The 19,454-nt window shown below is 37.3% G+C and overlaps 2 protein-coding genes across 6 annotated transcripts in view; both read right to left on the bottom strand.

The window, feature by feature from the left end:
* Positions 1-570: 570 nt before the first annotated feature.
* Positions 571-9,536, bottom strand: LOC126807985 (toll-like receptor 7). 4 transcript variants are annotated; one of them, XM_056103439.1, is made up of 4 exons: positions 9,399-9,530; positions 9,153-9,293; positions 3,913-4,011; positions 571-2,899 (listed from the first exon to the last, which is right to left on the bottom strand). In XM_056103439.1, the coding sequence occupies exons 3-4, from the start codon at positions 3,934-3,936 to the stop codon at positions 1,457-1,459; spliced, it is 1,467 nt and encodes a 488-aa protein (XP_055959414.1). In that variant the 5' UTR covers positions 3,937-4,011; positions 9,153-9,293; positions 9,399-9,530; the 3' UTR covers positions 571-1,456. The 4 variants fall into 4 exon arrangements, with proteins under 4 accessions (XP_055959414.1, XP_055959413.1, XP_050388951.2 ...); XM_056103438.1 differs by lacking the exon at positions 9,153-9,293 and having other exon boundaries at positions 9,399-9,536; XM_050532994.2 differs by having other exon boundaries at positions 571-4,011.
* Positions 9,537-14,913: 5,377 nt separating this feature from the next.
* The window catches only part of LOC126807981 (alsin), a 70,468-nt gene continuing 65,927 nt past the window's right edge, over positions 14,914-19,454 (bottom strand). For both annotated transcript variants that reach the window (XM_050532989.2, XM_050532990.2), the window contains exon 31: positions 14,914-19,179. In XM_050532989.2, the coding sequence (XP_050388946.2) occupies positions 19,135-19,179 (45 nt within the window). In that variant the 3' untranslated portion in view covers positions 14,914-19,134. The remainder of the gene's footprint in view (positions 19,180-19,454) is intronic.

Here is a 19,454-nt window from a genome sequence, read left to right as displayed (position 1 = left end):
CGGTGTACTTTCTCGGCCAATGCAGGGATCGACCACCCGACCTCCAGTGGGACGTTAAACCCCATTTCATTTCATTTTATTTTTTTTAAGTGTAAGGTAGCTATTTACCCCAAATCTCTGTCGCACATTTGTGCGTAATGACTCCGATACACTAAACAGAGAAGTACATCGTTACATGTATAGCCCCTATTGCATTGACCAGGTTTTCGGTAAAGAGGTGTGGGGATGGGGACGGGGTGAGTAGGGCGAACAACAAAAAACAAAATACCCGTGTTTCGATATTCAGATTTGAATATAAAAAAAAATTCATGGATGAACAGAGAATAACTGAGAAACACATTTCATGTGAATCCACGGCTGATTTCTTTAGTTGGTTTAGAGAGCTGATTTAATAAAATGTGTTTGGGAGACATCTGTGTTATTTTTAGATTCAAATCTTAATATCCAAAAGCGAGCTAATAAAGTCTTTTTTTTTTTAGATTCAGATCTGAATATCCAAAAACGAGCTACTTTTTTTTTCGTTATTCACCAATAGCAAAACACGAAATGAATATCGAGCTAACTTCACACTGCCACGTCAAACCCCCTTTTATTTCATTTCAAAATACAATTAATATACAATAATTTTAGAAATACAAAAGTAAAAAAAAAAATAAAAAAAACCTTTCTAACTTAATAACTAAAATGTATTAAAATATATTTAGTATACAATTCTAGAAATACGTGCACTCCAAATATATATTTTTCTAGAAATACCACCAAAAAGTAAAACAAAGTAACAAGTAACGTTTTTAAGTAATTAATCAATAAAATTGTATTCTAGAAAAAGACAAAAAAGCTATTTCGGTCTAAGAAATAAAAATAAACACCAAAAGGAAAAATAATAGTTTTTATTTATCTTTCTACCACGCCCCTGATTGGTCTTTTCTCCATTCCATCTAAAGATCTTTCCCCATCTGAGGTCTTTCCCCATTCCATCTGAGGTCTTTCCCCATTCCATCTGAGGTCTTTCTCCATTCCATCTAAAGGTCTTTCCCCATCTGAGGTCTTTCCCCATTCCATCTGAGGTCTTTCTCCATTCCATCTAAAGATCTTTCCCCATTCCATCTGAGGTCTTTCTCCATTCCATCTAAAGGTCTTTCCCCATCTGAGGTCTTTCCCCATTCCATCTGAGGTCTTTCTCCATTCCATCTAAAGGTCTTTCCCCATTCCATCTGAGGTCTTTCCCCATTCCATCTGAGGTCTTTCTCCATCTGAATGTTAGGCTATTTGTTTTCCACTACATATTTAGCATACAATTCTAGAAATACCCCCCAAAAAGTAAAACAAAATAATAAGTAACGTGTTGAAGTCATCAATAGAAAAAAACAACATTATATATTCTAGAAATAGACAAAAAACTAATACTGTTTATTTATATTTGAAATAATTTCCACGTCCCTGATTGATCACTATGTTATTTGTTGTCCACGGTCGTTATTCCGTGATAAATTTTATTCCAGAAATGTGGGTTATTCGCGTCCATGTGATTTATGTCATAACGGTAAATATTTTCTTCATTAACAGACTCCAGAAAGTAATCGATATTAGTCGGTATATTCAGATTAACATCCAAAATTAAATTCAATCGGTTGGGCGTGGTTAATGTTATAAACGATAAACACATAGCCATCGTGGACGATGAGAAATCAGAAGCCAGAAATCCAGGAGTTAAAATAAGAAAAACTTTCCAGCTAGACTCCATGGTGTTGTATAATTCAGTTGGTTTATCAGCCCCAAGGGCTTCATCTCTGTCACGAAGATAAAGTTTTAATCCCCGTCGCACTTCTAACTCGTCACGAAGAGTGTGACACACCCATTGGTACACGTCATCAGCATACAGAACACATACGTCATACAGGAACTCTTCTCGCTTCTTGGCTTTCACATATCGCCCGATCATTCGTAGCAAAATTAGTTTTATCTTTAGTTTATTTTTAACGAATACAAAAGATACCAGCAATGCGATCACAAGTACACTCATTCCGGTTACAGCAATAGTGAGCCACAAATAGGAGTAGCAATGTAAGTATAAAGAATGGAATCGCCTGGTAACGATTCCGGTAGTTGTTTTTATTCCCTGGAAACTAATACACGGATAATCTCCACCGTCCAAGTTAACGTGGGTTTGATTCAGCCACTGTAATAAACTCAACGATTCACAATTACAAGACAACATGTTTCCAGATATAGAAAGGTGAAGTTTATGTCCGTTTAATGTGAGTTCATCCAGAGTTTTTCTAGTGTCTTCGTCTATCGTTACTATGGAATTTTTACTCAGATAAATCTGCTGCAGCCTGGGCAGACCTGACAGAGCGGGAATGGTAATTAAATTATTATAAGACAGCCAAACTTCTTTTAAATTGGACAATCCTTGAAATATATCACGGGGTAATATACCCAGCGCATTTTTACTTAGATCTAACCTTTCTAATTTGGATAATGGCTGCAGTAATCGCTTGCCGATATTGAAAAACGCATCGACATTCAAATGCGTATTGCTAAGTCTTAATTGGGTTAAATTTGGAACACGGTCAAAAAACGACTGAGCAATATAAAAGCAACTATTGCCACTTAAATCCAGAATCTGTAGGTTCATTATACCCGTTATGTTTGTGTCCGAAAAAACAGCAAAATTGTACGACATGTTCAGGGCAACAATATTTGTTCCTCCTGTGATTATAAGATTAGTAACGAAGCCAATCCTATTAATACCGCCAAAGTAAAAATACTTTAGCTTACTCGGCAAAACAAATGGGTACGTATGATGTCTGTCATTGTGTTCCAAATCTTCAAAGTTAGATTTGTCGTCTAACGGATTAGCGATGGATTGGGCCGATATGTCCAGATACTCAAGATTCTGAAAAAGGAAAAAACTTAAATAAATTTCCACAGGACTTATTCGTGCAGCAATTTTATTGTTGGACAAATCAATATGTTTTAAACACCGTGTTAATCTAGGAAGGGGGCTTTTAAAAAAATCAGAAGTTTCCACCATGTTTATCTGATTGAGTTGTAAGTCCAGGAAGGAAATGCAGATGTCTTTCAATATGTCAAGAGTGAGAAAATAGCCCGCCGTAGTCGTAAACAAATGTCTGGATGCAGCACCGTTTATTGTTACCGATTCCAGGCTTTTGTTTCTAAATACGTGTAAAGATGAGATAGCATCGGGTAAAGCCAGCTTGGTATTTACGTCAGCTTTTATGATAAGATTCTTCAGATGTTTAAACGGCGCAAAAACATTCCTGTCCATTTCATTAAGAAAACAGCCTGTTAAATCAAGGGTAGCAATAGAGATATTTTGAAACACCGAAAATGTGCTATCATAAATCTGCTTTAGTGGACAAGACACAATTTGGTTGTCTAAGACATAATTTGATAATATTAATTCTGATAGAGCTTTTAGTTGTGAAAATCCTGTTCCAAATTCAACTGTGTCTCCTGTGTCAATATTTAAAGTTATCAAATTTGTTAAATAACTGATGGGTTCATCGGGTAAAATTAAGTGCGACCTTGAGCCGTAGTAATTGGTTCGAAGAGTCAGGGTCTTCAGATTCATCAACGGAATAAAAACTTCTCTGGGTAGAGAGGGGAGAGAATAATTGAGTCGATGCCCCATGATTTGAAGGTCTACCAAGTACGTCAGATTATTAAAAGCGCCTTCTTGAATATCATACAACGGGTTGGAATTTAAACTAAGACTTTTTAACTGGTGTAAATATAGGAATTGGTGGTTTAATAAATGTTCAAATTTGTTGTGATTTAAATTTAAAGTTGTTGTGTTAGCAGGCAGATCGACTGGTACAGAGGTCAGATTGTGATGAGAACAGTCCACAGAGATTCCAGTATGGTGCTCATCTACACTATATTTACATCTCGAACTTGAGGTCTCTCCATTCTTAAACATTTGAACAACCAGGACGAATACAACACAAACCACGTCCATATTCATGCTTGGTTTTGGTTGGGGTGCTGAAGCGAAAATATATAAATTTATCAAAGGTCAATTTTAAATAAAAGGTCACATTATACTCGGTGGAATGTGATAAATTGTGTTTTTTTAAAATAATGATACCTTATATACTTAAAGGAGCTAAATCGCTAATATTTGGGACCTAGAAATTGACACAAATAGGTCGCAACGCATATAATAATGTAATGTGTATGTATATAAACTGATTTACATTCAATCGTTTCTGTTTTTACTGTTATTTCTAATCATTTATGTTCGGCGAAATACACATCATCTCATGTGAATGGCAATATTTAGCGTCTGGTTATTCCAGTCTACACCGATGATATTTATTGCGCATGCTCTCCAGATAAGAATATAGCGTCACCATTTGACATGACTTGTGGAATATGTCTAGCCGCGTTCTTTGGGTCCCTTGTTCGAAATGGCGCTGAAACGCATTATGGTACACGATTCGTGTACCAATGGTAAAATGTTTATTTTGTCTTGAATATTGGATATCAGAAGCCCATCTTTTCCCTGTAAGATCCGAAGACCAATGCTGATTTGAATTGACAAATAATTCGTGTTTTCAATGTCGAAAATTTTTGATGATATTGAGTTAGAGACTTAGCTACTTTAAATATATAACACAGAAGATATGGCCGTCCGGACACAGAGTACGTGTCCGCAGAGTGTCACATTGTCTTTTTTGGTGCAGTCACGACCAAGGATCTTACAGTCAAGTAAGTTACTTTCTCTGTCTACTTATCTCGAATAAACAATGGCTGAAGCATTTTATCAAAATTTAATAGCTCAATTGGTGGATTTGTCTTCAGCGATGTCAACAAATTCTGTTGCAAATATTATTGAACCTTATAATGGCGATCCAAGAACGTTTTCGAGATTGGATAAAATATATAGAAAAATATAGTCTTTTGGCAACAATAGCGCAAAACAGGGTTAAGCTTGTCGCTTTTCAGGCGAGTAGGAGTGGTAAGTAATTTCATTCAGAGATACCTGACTGCAACCCCAGACGCGACATGGGATCAGCTAAAAACAGAGCTGACAAATACATTCGCCGAAATAACCGATCCACAACAAGCTCTGTCGTTGCTAAGGAGAATTAAGCAAAGACCCGAGGAAAATGTACAGGTCTATGCAGAACGATTGCTGGAGTTGGCGAATGAGGCTTTCACTAATTACAATGCGGAGCCGGAAATAGATAGGCAGCTAATTAACTTCTTCATTGACGGTATGGTTAACGACAGCATAAAAACCAAAATTCTTAGGGACTGTTGGTTCTGTGGGATCACGGGACACTACAAGAGAGATGGTAGGAGGTACCTCCAATATATGAAAAGAAACCCACCCTTAGATGAAAGAAAGAGACTTTTTCAAACACGTCCGTTAGGGAACCACGGAAACCATTAAACTCTTTTCGTGGAGCCGACAAAAAGAGTTCAGCTTATGCACCATTGTTTCACATAAATTTGGTAGGTAGCACTAGTTCTTGTTTAATAAAAATAGGCAGCCACAAACATCGAGTCCTAGTTGATAGTGGAGCCTAAGTCTCCTTAGTCCATGCTCGAATTCATAATTCGTTAAATAATAAGCCAAAAATAAATAAAAATAAAATATTATTACAATCTGTAAACGGCGATCAATTAAATATACCGTTTAGTTAGACTTCGAAATGAAGGGGCTAAAGTTAAATCACACTTTTCACGTTGTTACCAATATGAATAGGTATCTAATATTAGGTAGAGATTGGTTAATTGAGAATGGTGTTAGGCTCTATTACGATTTAAGTTGTCTTGGAGTAGGAAAAAACATTTGTTTCCCTTGAAGAAGACATCCACATTTCTTTAATACTGCGAATGGCAGATGGAGTGGTATTAAAACCTCAAACACCAGCGGCTGCCAGGCAGGATACGCCCACATTTTTGAGAGATGGATAGAGAACAAGCTAAAAAGAAAGTGATTTTTCCTACAATCAAGGGCCATAATTCATGAAGTTACAATTCGATATGCGCAAATATCGAAAGGAACCAAGATCTTTGGGTTATAAACTTGCATGTCAAGTTTCATCAAAATCGGATTAAAATTGTAACCTCTACAGGGTCCACAACCTTGATATACTCTATTTTTACACCTTTCGCGTACAAGCGGCGGCCATTTTGTCCGACAGTTTTGGTTTGATTTTCACCAAATTCGCACTCAACCTTCCTTAGGATGTAACGGTGATATAATAATACGTTTTTTTAAATCGGATAAAGATTATGACCTCTATAGGGTCCACAAGCTAAAAACGCGATTTTTCGTATAATCAGGGACCATAATTCAGGAAGTTACGATCCGATATGCGATAATATCGAAAGGAACCAAGATCTTTAGATTATAAACATGCATTTCAAGTTTCATCAAAATCGAATTAAAATTGCGACCCATACAGGGTCCACAACCTTGATTAACCATATTTTTACACTATTCGCATACAAACGGCGGCCATTTTGTCCGGCAATTTTGGTCCAATTTTCACGAAATTCGAACTCAGCCTTCCTTAGGGTGTAATGGTGATATTATAATACGGTTTTTTAATCAGATAAAAATTATGACCTCTATAGGGTCCACAAGCTAAAAACGCGATTTTTCGTACAATCAGGGGCCATAATTCAGGAAGTTACGGTCCGATATGCGCGAATATCAAAAGGAACTGAGATCTTTGGGTTATAAACTTACATTTCAAGTTTCAACAAAATCGGATAACAATTGTGACCTCTATAGGGTCCACAAGCTAAAAACGTGATTTCTCGTACAAACAGGGGCCATAATCCATGAAGTTTCTATCCGATATATGCCAATATCGAAAGCAGCCGAGATCGTTTGGGGATAAACCTATATTTCAAGTTTCGTCAAAATCGGACAAGAATTGTGACCTGTAGAGAGTCCACAAACAAATTGTGGACGGACGGACGGAAAGACGTCCGGACGGAAAGACGTCCGGACGGACAGGGGCGACGACATTTCATGTGGACGTATAAAAATATATGTAATGCAAAGTTAAAGTCTCATAGCTATATAACATCTAAGTGAGATTTGTTTGAGATCGAAAGTTTTTCAACAGGTTACGCGACTACCGAACCTGGATTGATGATTGCTAATTCTTTATTTATTTTGAGTAAAGCTAGACACAACGGCAAAAGAAAACCTATACTCATTGTTAATAACACAAATAAGATTTTCCGTCTAAAACGAGGTTGTTTAATTGGGCGCGTACTACCTTTGTATATGGCCAACGTTAATTCTGTTTCTGATACATTGAGACATACACCTATGCCAACTGAGAGAGTACTAGATGATAAATTCGCTACTGTTCAAGTCCTAGACGACGAACGGAGTAACTTGCTATCAGTTTTAAAGAAAGGTCAGGATCTATTAGCGGCATACGATATAGAGCTAGGTCATACAGATACGATTAAAATGACCATTGATACCGGTGAACATCCACCCATAAAATATCGACCTTACCGTACTCCTATGAATAAACGACCGGTCGTTGAAAAAGCTGTTGATGATATGCTCACCGCTGGCATTGTCAGTCGTTCAGCGTCCAGTCTTCCATTGTAATAGTTGATAAGAAAGACGGAACAAAACAAAGGCCAACGCCTTCCCCCTCCCCCTGATCGACGACCATATACGCGATTTGAATAAATCAGCATATTTTACGACGTTAGATGTGAAATCTGGATATTGTCAAATTTTGGTCGATGAGAAAGATAAAGAAAAAACAGCGTTTGTGTGTCACAAAGGTTTTTTTTTTAGTTCAATATTATGCCATTCGGTGTTAATAATTGTCCGAGTATCTTTTCAAACTTAATGACCATTTGTTTACAAGGTCTCGAGCACTTTGTCGTCGCTTATATAGACGATATTTTGATTTTTTCTCGGTCGAAGGAGGAAATGAAATGAATTGAAATGGGGTTTAACGTCCTACAGTTCTGCTCCTAACCTGGGCAAATGAAGACGGGCATACGCCATACAGTGTGCTATGAGGAAAATTTTGCCCGGGCCGCGGCGCTACTGCCTACTCTTATATCGAATTCCAACTGCCACGGGATCTTTTACGTGTGTACACGGGACCTCGGTTTTCCGTCCCATCCGAACGACTAGACAGCTGTCCTTGTCAGGCCCTCCGTCCTGCATCACTGACAAGGGGAAACCACGCCGGAAAATCGGGATGAACTTTCTCGACCAATGCAGGGATGGAACACCCGACCTCCAGGCTAGCGAGTCAGTGTCTTACCCACTTAGCCACGTGATTCCCGAATAACGATAAATATTTGCTCTCAAGAACTATAACCATCGACACAGCTATTGTTCTTTAGGTATTTAAACGTTAACCACGATTAAAACCTATGATGTCTACCCTGGCTATTTCACCCAACCGTCTCCCGGGAAAACGCGCTGGTCCAATTTATATAAAAATGTTAGGGGCTTCAACTATTAGGGAGGATCCTTGACTATGTTTGGGCAAGAGCTGCATTACAGCACGCCGTTATATAAACCCTAATTTGCACTGTACCAAAGGTGCGGAGACCTCTGACCTAATGTCGTTAACGTAATAGGATATCATTTTTAACGAATCATGACACAACAGTAGCCCTCTTCCAGAAATAACTGGTAGCAGGAACCGTGAGTCAAGTCTAAGAAAGATATTTCCAGAGAACAGAAAATAGTCTGAAGTCTTATTTATCACAACGGCTAGTCCTACTTAGACACACGACAGTGTGACACAGCAGATTTATTCGTCCGGACACAGCTAGAGTACGTGTCCCCAGAGTGTCACAAATTCAGTACAAAGTCGTGGTATTCAATTAAAAGAAAAGTAAAATTAGTGTCTTCATCAGATTTCGGTCAATTTATTTTGCCAATATAATTTTTGTTTTCACTTTACCCGTCTGTCCGAAAAGTCAGCCAGCCCCCCCCCCCCGCTCGTACGCCTATGCCACAACAAACCATCAAAACCCCTTGTCTAGCAATTCTTTTTAGGGTTGGCCCCCAATCTTCATAATTTAACTGATCCACTGTGTTTATAACGTGTCATCAGTACTTAAAATTCTCGCAAATAAGTGATCAGAACGGCATAAAATCCACTCACTTTATCTAATGTGTCTGTATCTCCAGGCAACAGTGATCTGTATTGCTAGGAAACAGTGATCTGTATTGCTAGGCAACAGTGATCTGTATTGCTAGGCAACTGTGATCTGTGGTGCGGTCTTGAAACAGTATATTATTATACCTAGAGAATTTTAACAAATTAAGTTGATTTCAGAGAATACCAACATCATGAGTTTGTTTTCAGACCCCCCCCCCCCCCACAAAAAAAAAAAAAACACCAACGTACCAAATTCAGAGTATCCAAATCTAATCTTCAGGATATTTGTACGGATGAACTGGGTTAAGATATCACCTACTTCAAGACATTCAACATCTGACTCGACTGGGAAGTAAGTTAAATACGTGCTGCAGCACAGGTTTCATCATCTATTGTGTACATGTATCAACTATGTGTGACGTATTTATAATCTATTTATAGATATTTTGGGGGATATTTTGCCAGATATTATTGCATGTAATACAGGGTGTTAGATTGAAAAAATAAACTCGTGTAGAAAACTGCTGATCTATACGGATAATATTATATTAAAATAAATAATACATCAGACCGTTAAACTGTGTAAAATAATATATCTAGCGTGCCTACTACGAATATTAGATTAAATCTAAATAATGCACCAAACCGTGCAACCAGGGAACATTATGTGTAAGCTTCCTTTTTTAAAGATACATTATGGAAGATTAGATAAAGAGATGGCAGTTCTCACTATAATAGTTAAAAACTAGATAATGTAAAGAGAATTTGTTGAAAATTTCAGTCAAATTGATCCACTCTGAACCGAGATTTTAGCGATTGAATTTTCGGCCTAGCCTCGATCATCATTACTAAAGTCGGTTCGAGAGTTGATTATGGACTGGATAAGTTAATTAATGCCTAATTAATAATTTAGATAACATTGCAGGCGTAAAGAAAGACCTGCAATAGACAGATTTAGCTCTTGCATAATGTATTTTTAATATGTATCAACAAAGTGTATTGAGAAATGAAAACAATCAGTTTGCTAGTTGATGGTTTTAAAAGCCCATCACACAGAACACACCAGTTATATTCATTCACTATTGCAGGTTTTGCTTGTGGCTTTAAACCTGATATTATTATTTATTATTATTTAGACAATTTTTATTGTTCAAATGTCAAGCCTATAATTAAATCAACTTATAAACAAGCCTACAAGATACGACAGTAAAGGAATTAAACCTTTAATGTACTTGATTATAACCAATTTTTAAGGTTTCACGACGTCTAGACAACTTCTGTAGCGACCACTGCCCTGTGTACTGTTGATTAATGTTTCCAAAATCCTAAAACAAGATGTTATAAAAGAACTATGCGAGAATACAAAAATATCAACTATGAGGGAAGGACTGAGACAGGATGTGTTATCCACCGACTGAGACAATTCTATCGACACTAATCGTATAAATATATCTTGTAATAATTTCACAAATGAATTGAAAAGTCATGCCAAAAGACACATTCCACACAAATTAGTAACTATATTAGACCAAGGGGCCAGCCATGAATGAATAAAAATATAAGGAAAATGGGTAAAAAGAAAAAGAGACTTCACAAAAAAGCAGTAAAGGATTACAGAACCATTAGAAATAACTATATTGATTTTATACGAAAATGCAAACGCGAATATTTTACAAAACTTGACGACAAAATTAACGACAAGGAAAACTTTGGTAACAAAAACTGGTGGCAACTTGTTAATTCATGTCTGAAAAAGACACGGAGGCAGACCACCATTAAATTTCACCATCTCGGTACCCGTAGTTCGTCTATTTATAGCAATTCTCTCTCTGTCTCTTTCCTCCCCGTTTACATGCCCATTTTTGTTGATTTTTTGGTCTAGAATGGACGCAGTGGGCATAAATTAACATTTTCTGCCAGGTATTGGTAAATATTCATGATTTTGAGGCGGAAGGATAACAGGGTTATCAGGTTGGCTACGGTGATATGTACGGCAACTAGTTACATATTTTTCGTATGCTTCTTCAAGTTTATGTATCTTAACATTTTGGTGGTCAACCTCATACAAATTTTAGTTCAAAGACATGGCCATTGTTACTCTGTCTATAGTGAAAAGCATTCAGCCCAACGAACATTTTGGGAAAAGTTGGAGGTGGGCAAAGAGGCCAAAATTAACATTGAAGTCAATGGGGAAATTAATGATGGTCTGCATCCACACGACAGACATGTAGGGAATTACCTCCCCTTATTCATGACGACAAAACATTTTTTTCACCAACCGATAATAAATTTGCCGAGCATAGCTCTAAAATACCTACTGTAGACTGTGCCCCCCCCCTAAAAACTTCACTGCCCATTTAATAACCAAATCGTCACTTGACAGCACAAATACATTGAACTCCACATTAAGCCGTAATGAAATTTCACTGTGTCATCGGTAAACCATGGATCTGTCCATAATAGTTTTTACCCCCATGTAACATATGTGAATTCCAGGCATTGCTTGATCAAAGGACTAATGGGATCAACTTGTAGTGATGTAATCGTCATGTATCCAGTGGTGTAGAAATTTGTCGAATACGGGTTTCAAGAACTATCAAATCAAGGCTTCTTCCCTTGAGTGTAGCACAGTACGAGAGCAATTCATTGGAGTCCCTAGTCAGGCCTGGAAATAACGGTTTTACATGTACCTGATAAAATGTCAGACACCAATGAAATAGTAGCCTACCTGACATTTTCAACCAAGTACCAGACATGTATTGATAATATCAATAAAAAAGACAAATCAGTGCCGGACAAAATGACAGGCACCAGAAGTTTAGTGCCTGACAAAGCCTGTATCTGACAGGTGCCTTATTTCCAGGCTTGTCTCTGGAAGATCTTGGAAAATCATAAGTTTTGACGACGAATCCAACAGACTGTATTTTTGTGAAACAGAATGGACGTCAGGAGCTTTTATAGGGTCATCAACTAACTCGGCTCCCTTCTCCGAGAGCCGCGCTATACAAAACCCGTACTAACCCGTGGACTAATAGTGAAACGTTTAATGTTGAACACGGAAATTGAATTAACTCATCTCTGATGGGGGTAAAGGGGGTGCTCTTAAGGAGTGAAGAATTGGTCGGGGATCTACTTAAAGGGACCATCCCGATTTGAACAGAGCCTCAAAAATAAAAGTCGGAGTACGTATGAAATTTAAGGGCCAAATTATAGAGGAATGATGTAATTACCATGTCTTAAAATTTCAGCTCAAAATATTGAGTCATGTGGACGTGAACGTCAAAACTAGCTTATCCGGATACGTAACACTTTTAAGATTTCGGGTCAATTCTTTAGTTAGGTGACATGATAATCGATTTCCGTTCCTTTAGAGGTCTATACAATGAATGACTCATATGTGCTGTACTTGATAACGAAAGTTAAATTTCACCTACACATTGTTTTTATAAATTAAGTCTGTTTTTATCCAGACACCGGTCTCCATTTCCAGATGAAGACGGACAGGTTTAAGTAGAATGAAAACGTATCACATATGTTGAGTTAGTTGCTCGGCTCTAAGGTAGAGGATTTTATGGGATTTTAACACAAAATTAAGCAGTTTTATTCTCTAAAATATTATCGGGATTGGCCCTTTAAGCAGAGTTTTTGATGTCATCTGAGGTAAGTTTACAAAGGCAGGAAGGGTGATATTTGTAGGCTGAAGTTGACTTAAATCGACAGTTTTGGCAATTTCACCTTTGGCCCCAACTTTTAAGGAAAAAAATTAATATTGTAGGCGGAAGTCGAATTAACTCATCCTAAGGTAGGAAGGAAGAGTCGGAGGTCTTCTTAAGCAGTATTTTTGATGACATCTGTTGTACGCTAAAGTCGAATTAAACTCGACTGTACGAAATGTACGAAAAAAAACCAAGTGTCGTCTGGCAGTTTTGGAAATGGAAATAAAGTGAAGGCTCTTAATGTCCACTCAATACAAACTAGGTCATTTCGGGACTAACATGGTTCAATTTTATTTCACTAATTCACTTGCACGTAGGGGTCTTTAGAAGTGGAATGAAAGCGGAGGACCCGGAAAAAACCCACGACATTGGGCAGGCGACCGTACTCCTTGTCATGCACAAGCATACAGACGACATGTAAACATCCAACACATAAAGGGGGTTGGATGGCTGAATGGTCAGCGTGCGTGCGCTGTATCATAAAGTCTGTCATTGAGTCGACTGGCGTGGTTTCGAATCCCCGGTTGTACGTGACAAAGAGTAGGGTCGCCTGTCCAGCCTCGTGGGTTTTCTCCGGGTCCTCCCACTGCTAAAGACCCCTATGCGCAAGCGAATTATTGAAATAAAATTAAACCATATGTTAGTCCCGAAATGACCTAGTTTCTGTCGAGTGGACTTTAAACCCCACCTCTCTCTCTTTAACACAAGGCGCAGACGTCTTTAGCAGTGGGAGGAACCCGAAAGACCAGGAGAAAACCCCAAGGTTATGCAGGCGACCATACTCCTTGCCACGAACATGTGTGGAATCAATAGCGGGCCTTATGACCTAAAGCGCATGCGTTAGACCACTATCGGTTGAAGTAATTTGCTCTTATCGAACTCCGTCAGGGTGACAATCAGGTTTTGGTATCATCCGAATGACTAGCGACACTTCTGAATAGCCCAGCTGACCAGGGGCGGATCCAGGAATTTTTGCAAGAGGGGGTTTGCCAGATTCCTGTTAAAGAAATTTGACATTTTACAATGCGTGATGGCATCATCGTCTCTAAATTACGTAGGCATACAAACACACTGAACTTTTTAAAGAGAGAAATCCAACACAACGTTTGATGTCAATTTTTACAATGAATTAATAGGATCACATTGTGATTCAATTTCATTGGTACAAAGCATTAATTGTGATACCGCATATGTCTATTGTGACAGTATTGGTTCTTTAATCAGGTTCGGATGACAAGACTAGTTTCAGGTTCATACAATACTTTTTATTCTGCTATAAACATATTTACAATACTCGTACTACAATACTTAAGTTACAGGTGTTTCATCTAGTAGCAGTCTTGTTCCCAGCTCGGCTCTCTGGGCCGGATTGTTGATAAAACATTTAGTTTGAATTTATATATTACTGGGCCGGATCGAGGTCTAGCCTTGAATTTGGAAACCACACCCATGCACCGTGACCTGATTGGTCAGTATCAGTCTGGGGTGGGTGGGTGGATGCCCGATCGGCCAGATAGTCATTGACCAATCCGCTATGGCCAGGTATTATATTTCAGATTCAATTATGGCCGGAGATTACAGCTGGTCATTATATAATAAACAGATGAAGCTTCCTGTACAGGTTGCTTTATCATTCCAAGACCTTGCGTAACTCGGGTCAGCTGTGATGATTAATGACTTCAGTTAACGACATTCGCACAGCTGTTCACCGTGTCAAGTCAGTGCCAGATGATACTCATCTTCTGTTAATCTGATAAAATTGCTAATGTAAGTAAGGTGTAAATTGATATTTCCTCAATTGTGTAACACTATATCATTATCTGGCGTTTTGAATGCCAATCCCACTCCACCATCTGATGATAAAGGATAAAGCACACGGCCTTTACACTATTCTCATCAAAAGTTTTGTTTTACAATTGTTTTTTATCTAGATGAGTTGGGATGGGGGGGCCCTCCAACCCCCCCCCCCCCCCTAGATCCGCCCCTGCTGACAAGATACATTATTACAAGCGAGGTTGAAAAATTAAGTCAACTCAAGGAAACTCGAAGAAAGAAAAACAAATTTATGTAATACATGTAATTTGTACAAAATTAAAAAACAATGAGGTCTATTATTATATCTTTTATTTCATGTTAACCATGACGACACATAAACTAAAAGCAAACCTTATCCCATACTGATTAAAATACAAAATTAACAGTAATAATCAATGATACGGGCAATACTCGGTGATATGGGCAATAATTCAAGGATATGGGCAATAATCAAGGATATGGGCAATAATCAATGATACGGGCATTACTCAAGGATATGAGCAACAATTCAAGGATACGGGCACTACTCAAGGATATGGGCAATACTCAAGGATATGTCTTATAAAATACTTACAGTAATTAGACGTAATATAAAAATGATGAAAATACAAAAAATATTACAAGGAAATGGGCAATAAATAAGGACAATATAACTACCCAAGGATATATAAGTGGAAAATAAGTGCTTAAATGTGCTGAAGTAACGGTTGTGGACATAATCATCTCATTAACCATTGCTACAGGGTAAATTAAAATGAAATTAAATGGGGATTCATAACCTTATAATGATTACCATAAAGCATATTCCTGAAGCAATGGCCCAAGAAATCCCTCTCTGGCCATTGCTGGATTGGCTTCTGATACTTGAGCTTTTGAGGGATTTTGTCTATTCTTCCCGTTCAATCAAATCTATCCCAAGTACAGCAACATGACAGCCCTTCGTTTAATCTGGGGTCTTCCCTAAAACTTTGCGTAATGATTTAAGGTATTAAAAACGGTGAAAGTGTTGTTCGTCTCCAAACAGTATTGTTTACATTGTATCAATGTTGATAGCCTCGTTTGTCACGCAATTAGTTTTTCTGCAATATTCTGCTATGGTTTGGTTAATTGGGCATAATAAAATCTTGAGTCATGATGTACCGTGATGTAAACATATTTGGTCCAATGTGGAGCTGGTCCAATGTGGAGCTATGTTAAAAGCGTAATCAAATTGTTACACAGTAAGCTATTGGTTGTTAATCGTACTATTAACCAGTCATAATTTGGAACAGAAATTTGTTTCCATTAAAGCAGTGTTTAGGGGGATTAGTTCTAATCAAACGAAACACTGCTGGGGGTATGACCATAAAGCTTATTATAAGTTGCCCGTTTGAATTAAGATGTTTAGTATAATTTAGCTTATAGCTGACAAGCCAAGCTGGTGAGCCAACTAAAACAACAGGCCATATATGTAATAGATGTTGGACATAGCAATGGTTCATGAGTTGACAAAAACTCGTTACCACAACTGTTTAAAGAATATGCCTACACAAGCTGAAAGAGACATCATATGAATATGATTTGCTGTAAGTTAAAAGTTTATCCCTACACCAAACAACTAATAATGGATTTACAAATTAGAAATATATTGCTGACAGGAATAAATAAACATAATATTTACAATATTTTATACAGAATAACAACAAAGAAAATGTCTGATAGGTTTTAAAATTGTAAGTTGAAGTTTTTAAAATCAAAATATTTTAAATTGGAAATAGAAATAGAGATCCTTGTTTAATTAAAAACTTGATAAATCAGTCAATGTTGAGATATTTGACAAACCACGTATTGACTGCTATTTGTGGAGAATAAAAATAAATGTTGAATATATAATAATGAATGACATTTGGAGTATAACGATAATGAATGATATTTTTACATGATAAAATAGACAATATATGACAGGGTAATCAAACATCACTTATAGATACAAACATATACAGAACAAGGCCTTGATACAGGACCTAGAATAAACAAAAACTCATGGCCTAGAAACAACGACTCAGGGCCTAGAAACCACCACTCAGGGCCTCGGGAGTGGTTCCTAGAAACCACCACTCGGGCCTAAAAACAATCACTCAGCATCTAGAAACCATCACTCAGGGCCTAGAAACAATCACTCAGGGCCTAGAAACCACGACACAGGGCCCAGAAACAACCACCCAGGGCCTAGAAACAATCACTCAGGGCCTAGAAACAACCACCCAGGGCCTAGAAACAATCACCCAGGGCCTAGAAACCACCACACAGGGCCTAGAAACAACCACTCTGGGCCTTTTTTACATTAAAGAATGTGAGGTAATCAAATCATTAAAAGAGAGATAAATAATATTATAACTTCTAGCACTAATATATCTAATTCTAGGCAATGATAGTGAAGTGTACAAGGATTGTTCCATTTTTCATCATGGCGAGCAAACATCTCTGCGATTTTGACAATTCACCCACAAACAAGAAAACGTTACATGTGTAAATTATTAGAATCCCAGGGAAAAGAATTTCCGTTTGCTGTATCCATCAAAAAAGAAACAAGCGTTATGCAATACTACAATAAATATAGCTTCTGGTGGCATATCCAATTTACAAAGATAGGTTGCCAGGCAACGAAACATACGCCCACAGCAGCTAAATCGTCTGGGCAGTCAACAAGAGTTGTCGCATATTTTTACTTTTTGCGGTAATGAAACATTCATAATAAACTAAAATCTGATTAAGAGCAACAACTCAGAAAACCATTAGACTTTGTTTGGTTTTTATAAAGTTCTGCCCCATGCTAACGTTTTGTATACAAAACTTTTAATACTGTATCATGGATTTAGCTGTTCCAAGTCATAAAAATTCATTGAAAATCAATATTCTTGTTCGCCTCAAGATCTTAAACTCTGTGTATCAATCTGAAGTCAATCGGATATTAACTTTGGCCTCTAGAGCGTTCACAAGATTTTTCAAAGTGATCAAGGACCATAACTTTGGCAGTAATTATCAGAAATTTTTGAAAATCAATAGGATTCTTCGCCTCGTGACCTCAAACACTGTGTATAAATTTAAAGTCAATGAGATATTAACTTTAGCCTTTAGAGCATCCACAAGGTTTTTTGAAGTGATCAAGGGCCATAACTCTGGCAGTAATTATCAGAAATCGCTGAAAATCAATAGGCTTCTTCGTCTCATGGCCTTAAACACTGTATATAAATTTAAAGTCAATCGGATATTAATTTTAGCCTCTAGAGCGTCCACAAGCAGTTGTGGACGCCGGACCGACGGACGGAAGGACGGACGGACGGACGGGGGCGACGACAATATACGACCACATTTCAATGTGGGCGTATAAAAAGCATAATAGAATTGGTAAAGCTATGGATTCAAGTAATGTGACATCTTTTTACAATTTTATAAAGTGCTAAAAACTTGTGAATATAGTATTAATGATGAATAAAAACATCTCCTGAATTCTCCTGTTTTTTTCATTGCTGGCTTTCTATTTTTTCATACAAGACACATCTGCAATGATCTGTTGTTGTTTATCATAGTTTATGTATACAGCACAATAAACCTGAAATCTTTTTAAAGTCATGGAAAACAATCACTGACAATATTATTCCGTGGGATACTTTCCACAAATTCATCTATGGCAAGGTCTGGGGGCAGAGTTCCACAATTAAATAAGGTGATATTTAGTTCTTTTGCTTTCTACAAATTATCTGGGCATAATTTTAGCGATATAAGAAACTCTTGCAAACTACAATATTATAAAAGTAGAATCTATAAAGGAAATCGTGAATCTTTTATAGGAATATCTGTCCAAAAATGGCCCCATTACATTCAATGTTTACAAAGATATGATGAAGTGGAAATTCCATCTATCAATGCCACCCATTATGATGAAGTGGAAATTAAATCTATTGATGCCACCTATTATGATAAAGTAGAAATTCCATCTATCAATGCTACGCATTATGATGAAGTGGAAATTTCATCTATCAATGCCACCTATTATGATGAAGTGGAAATTCCATCTATCTATGCCACCTATAATGATGAAGTTGAAATTCCATCTATCAATGCCACCCATTATGAAAAAAGTGGAAATTCCACCTATCAATGCCATCTATTATGATAAGTGGAAATTCCATCTATCAATGCCACCTATTATGATAAAGTGAAAATTCCATCATCACTGCTACCCCTTTATGATGAAATGGAAATTCCATCATCAATGCTACCCCTTTTATGTAAATAGTACACTTTACTTGATCTATGTTTCTCTCTTTTCGCGTAATTAAATGTTAAATAATCATTTTATCGTAGAATAAGCAGAAGTATCATTTCTTTAAGCGTATATATTACAACTGTGGGTTATAAATAGACTGAGTTGTCTGGATCCATCTTGTGTTGTTTTTACACATTGACAGTTTTCAGTGATGTTGTATTTTTTCATTTTGAATCTGAAAATAACACGCCTGAAAAAAAAAAGGTTAAAGAAATGTGAAAAACAGTTTGAGATATCCAACCAAAACGTAAAACATTCAACAAAATCAAATGACATTTTGATATTTTTCCATACATGAACTCACCAAATCAAAGGTCTGTTGTTTATTGGTCAACCAGCCAGGAGATAAATGGTTCCCCAGCAGGGATGTTACTAGGCCTGTATAATCCGGACATGTCCAGTGCGACTTTTCAAATGTCCGACCAGGAATATGCCCAATCAGATATCAATAATATTCAAATTTCA

The sequence above is a fragment of the Patella vulgata genome, chromosome 9, assembly GCF_932274485.2.
Source record: "Patella vulgata chromosome 9, xgPatVulg1.2, whole genome shotgun sequence".
NCBI lineage: Eukaryota > Metazoa > Mollusca > Gastropoda > Patellidae > Patella > Patella vulgata.
The sequence above is the reverse complement of the archived record's forward strand: the minus strand, read 5'-3'. Positions and strand labels throughout refer to the sequence as shown.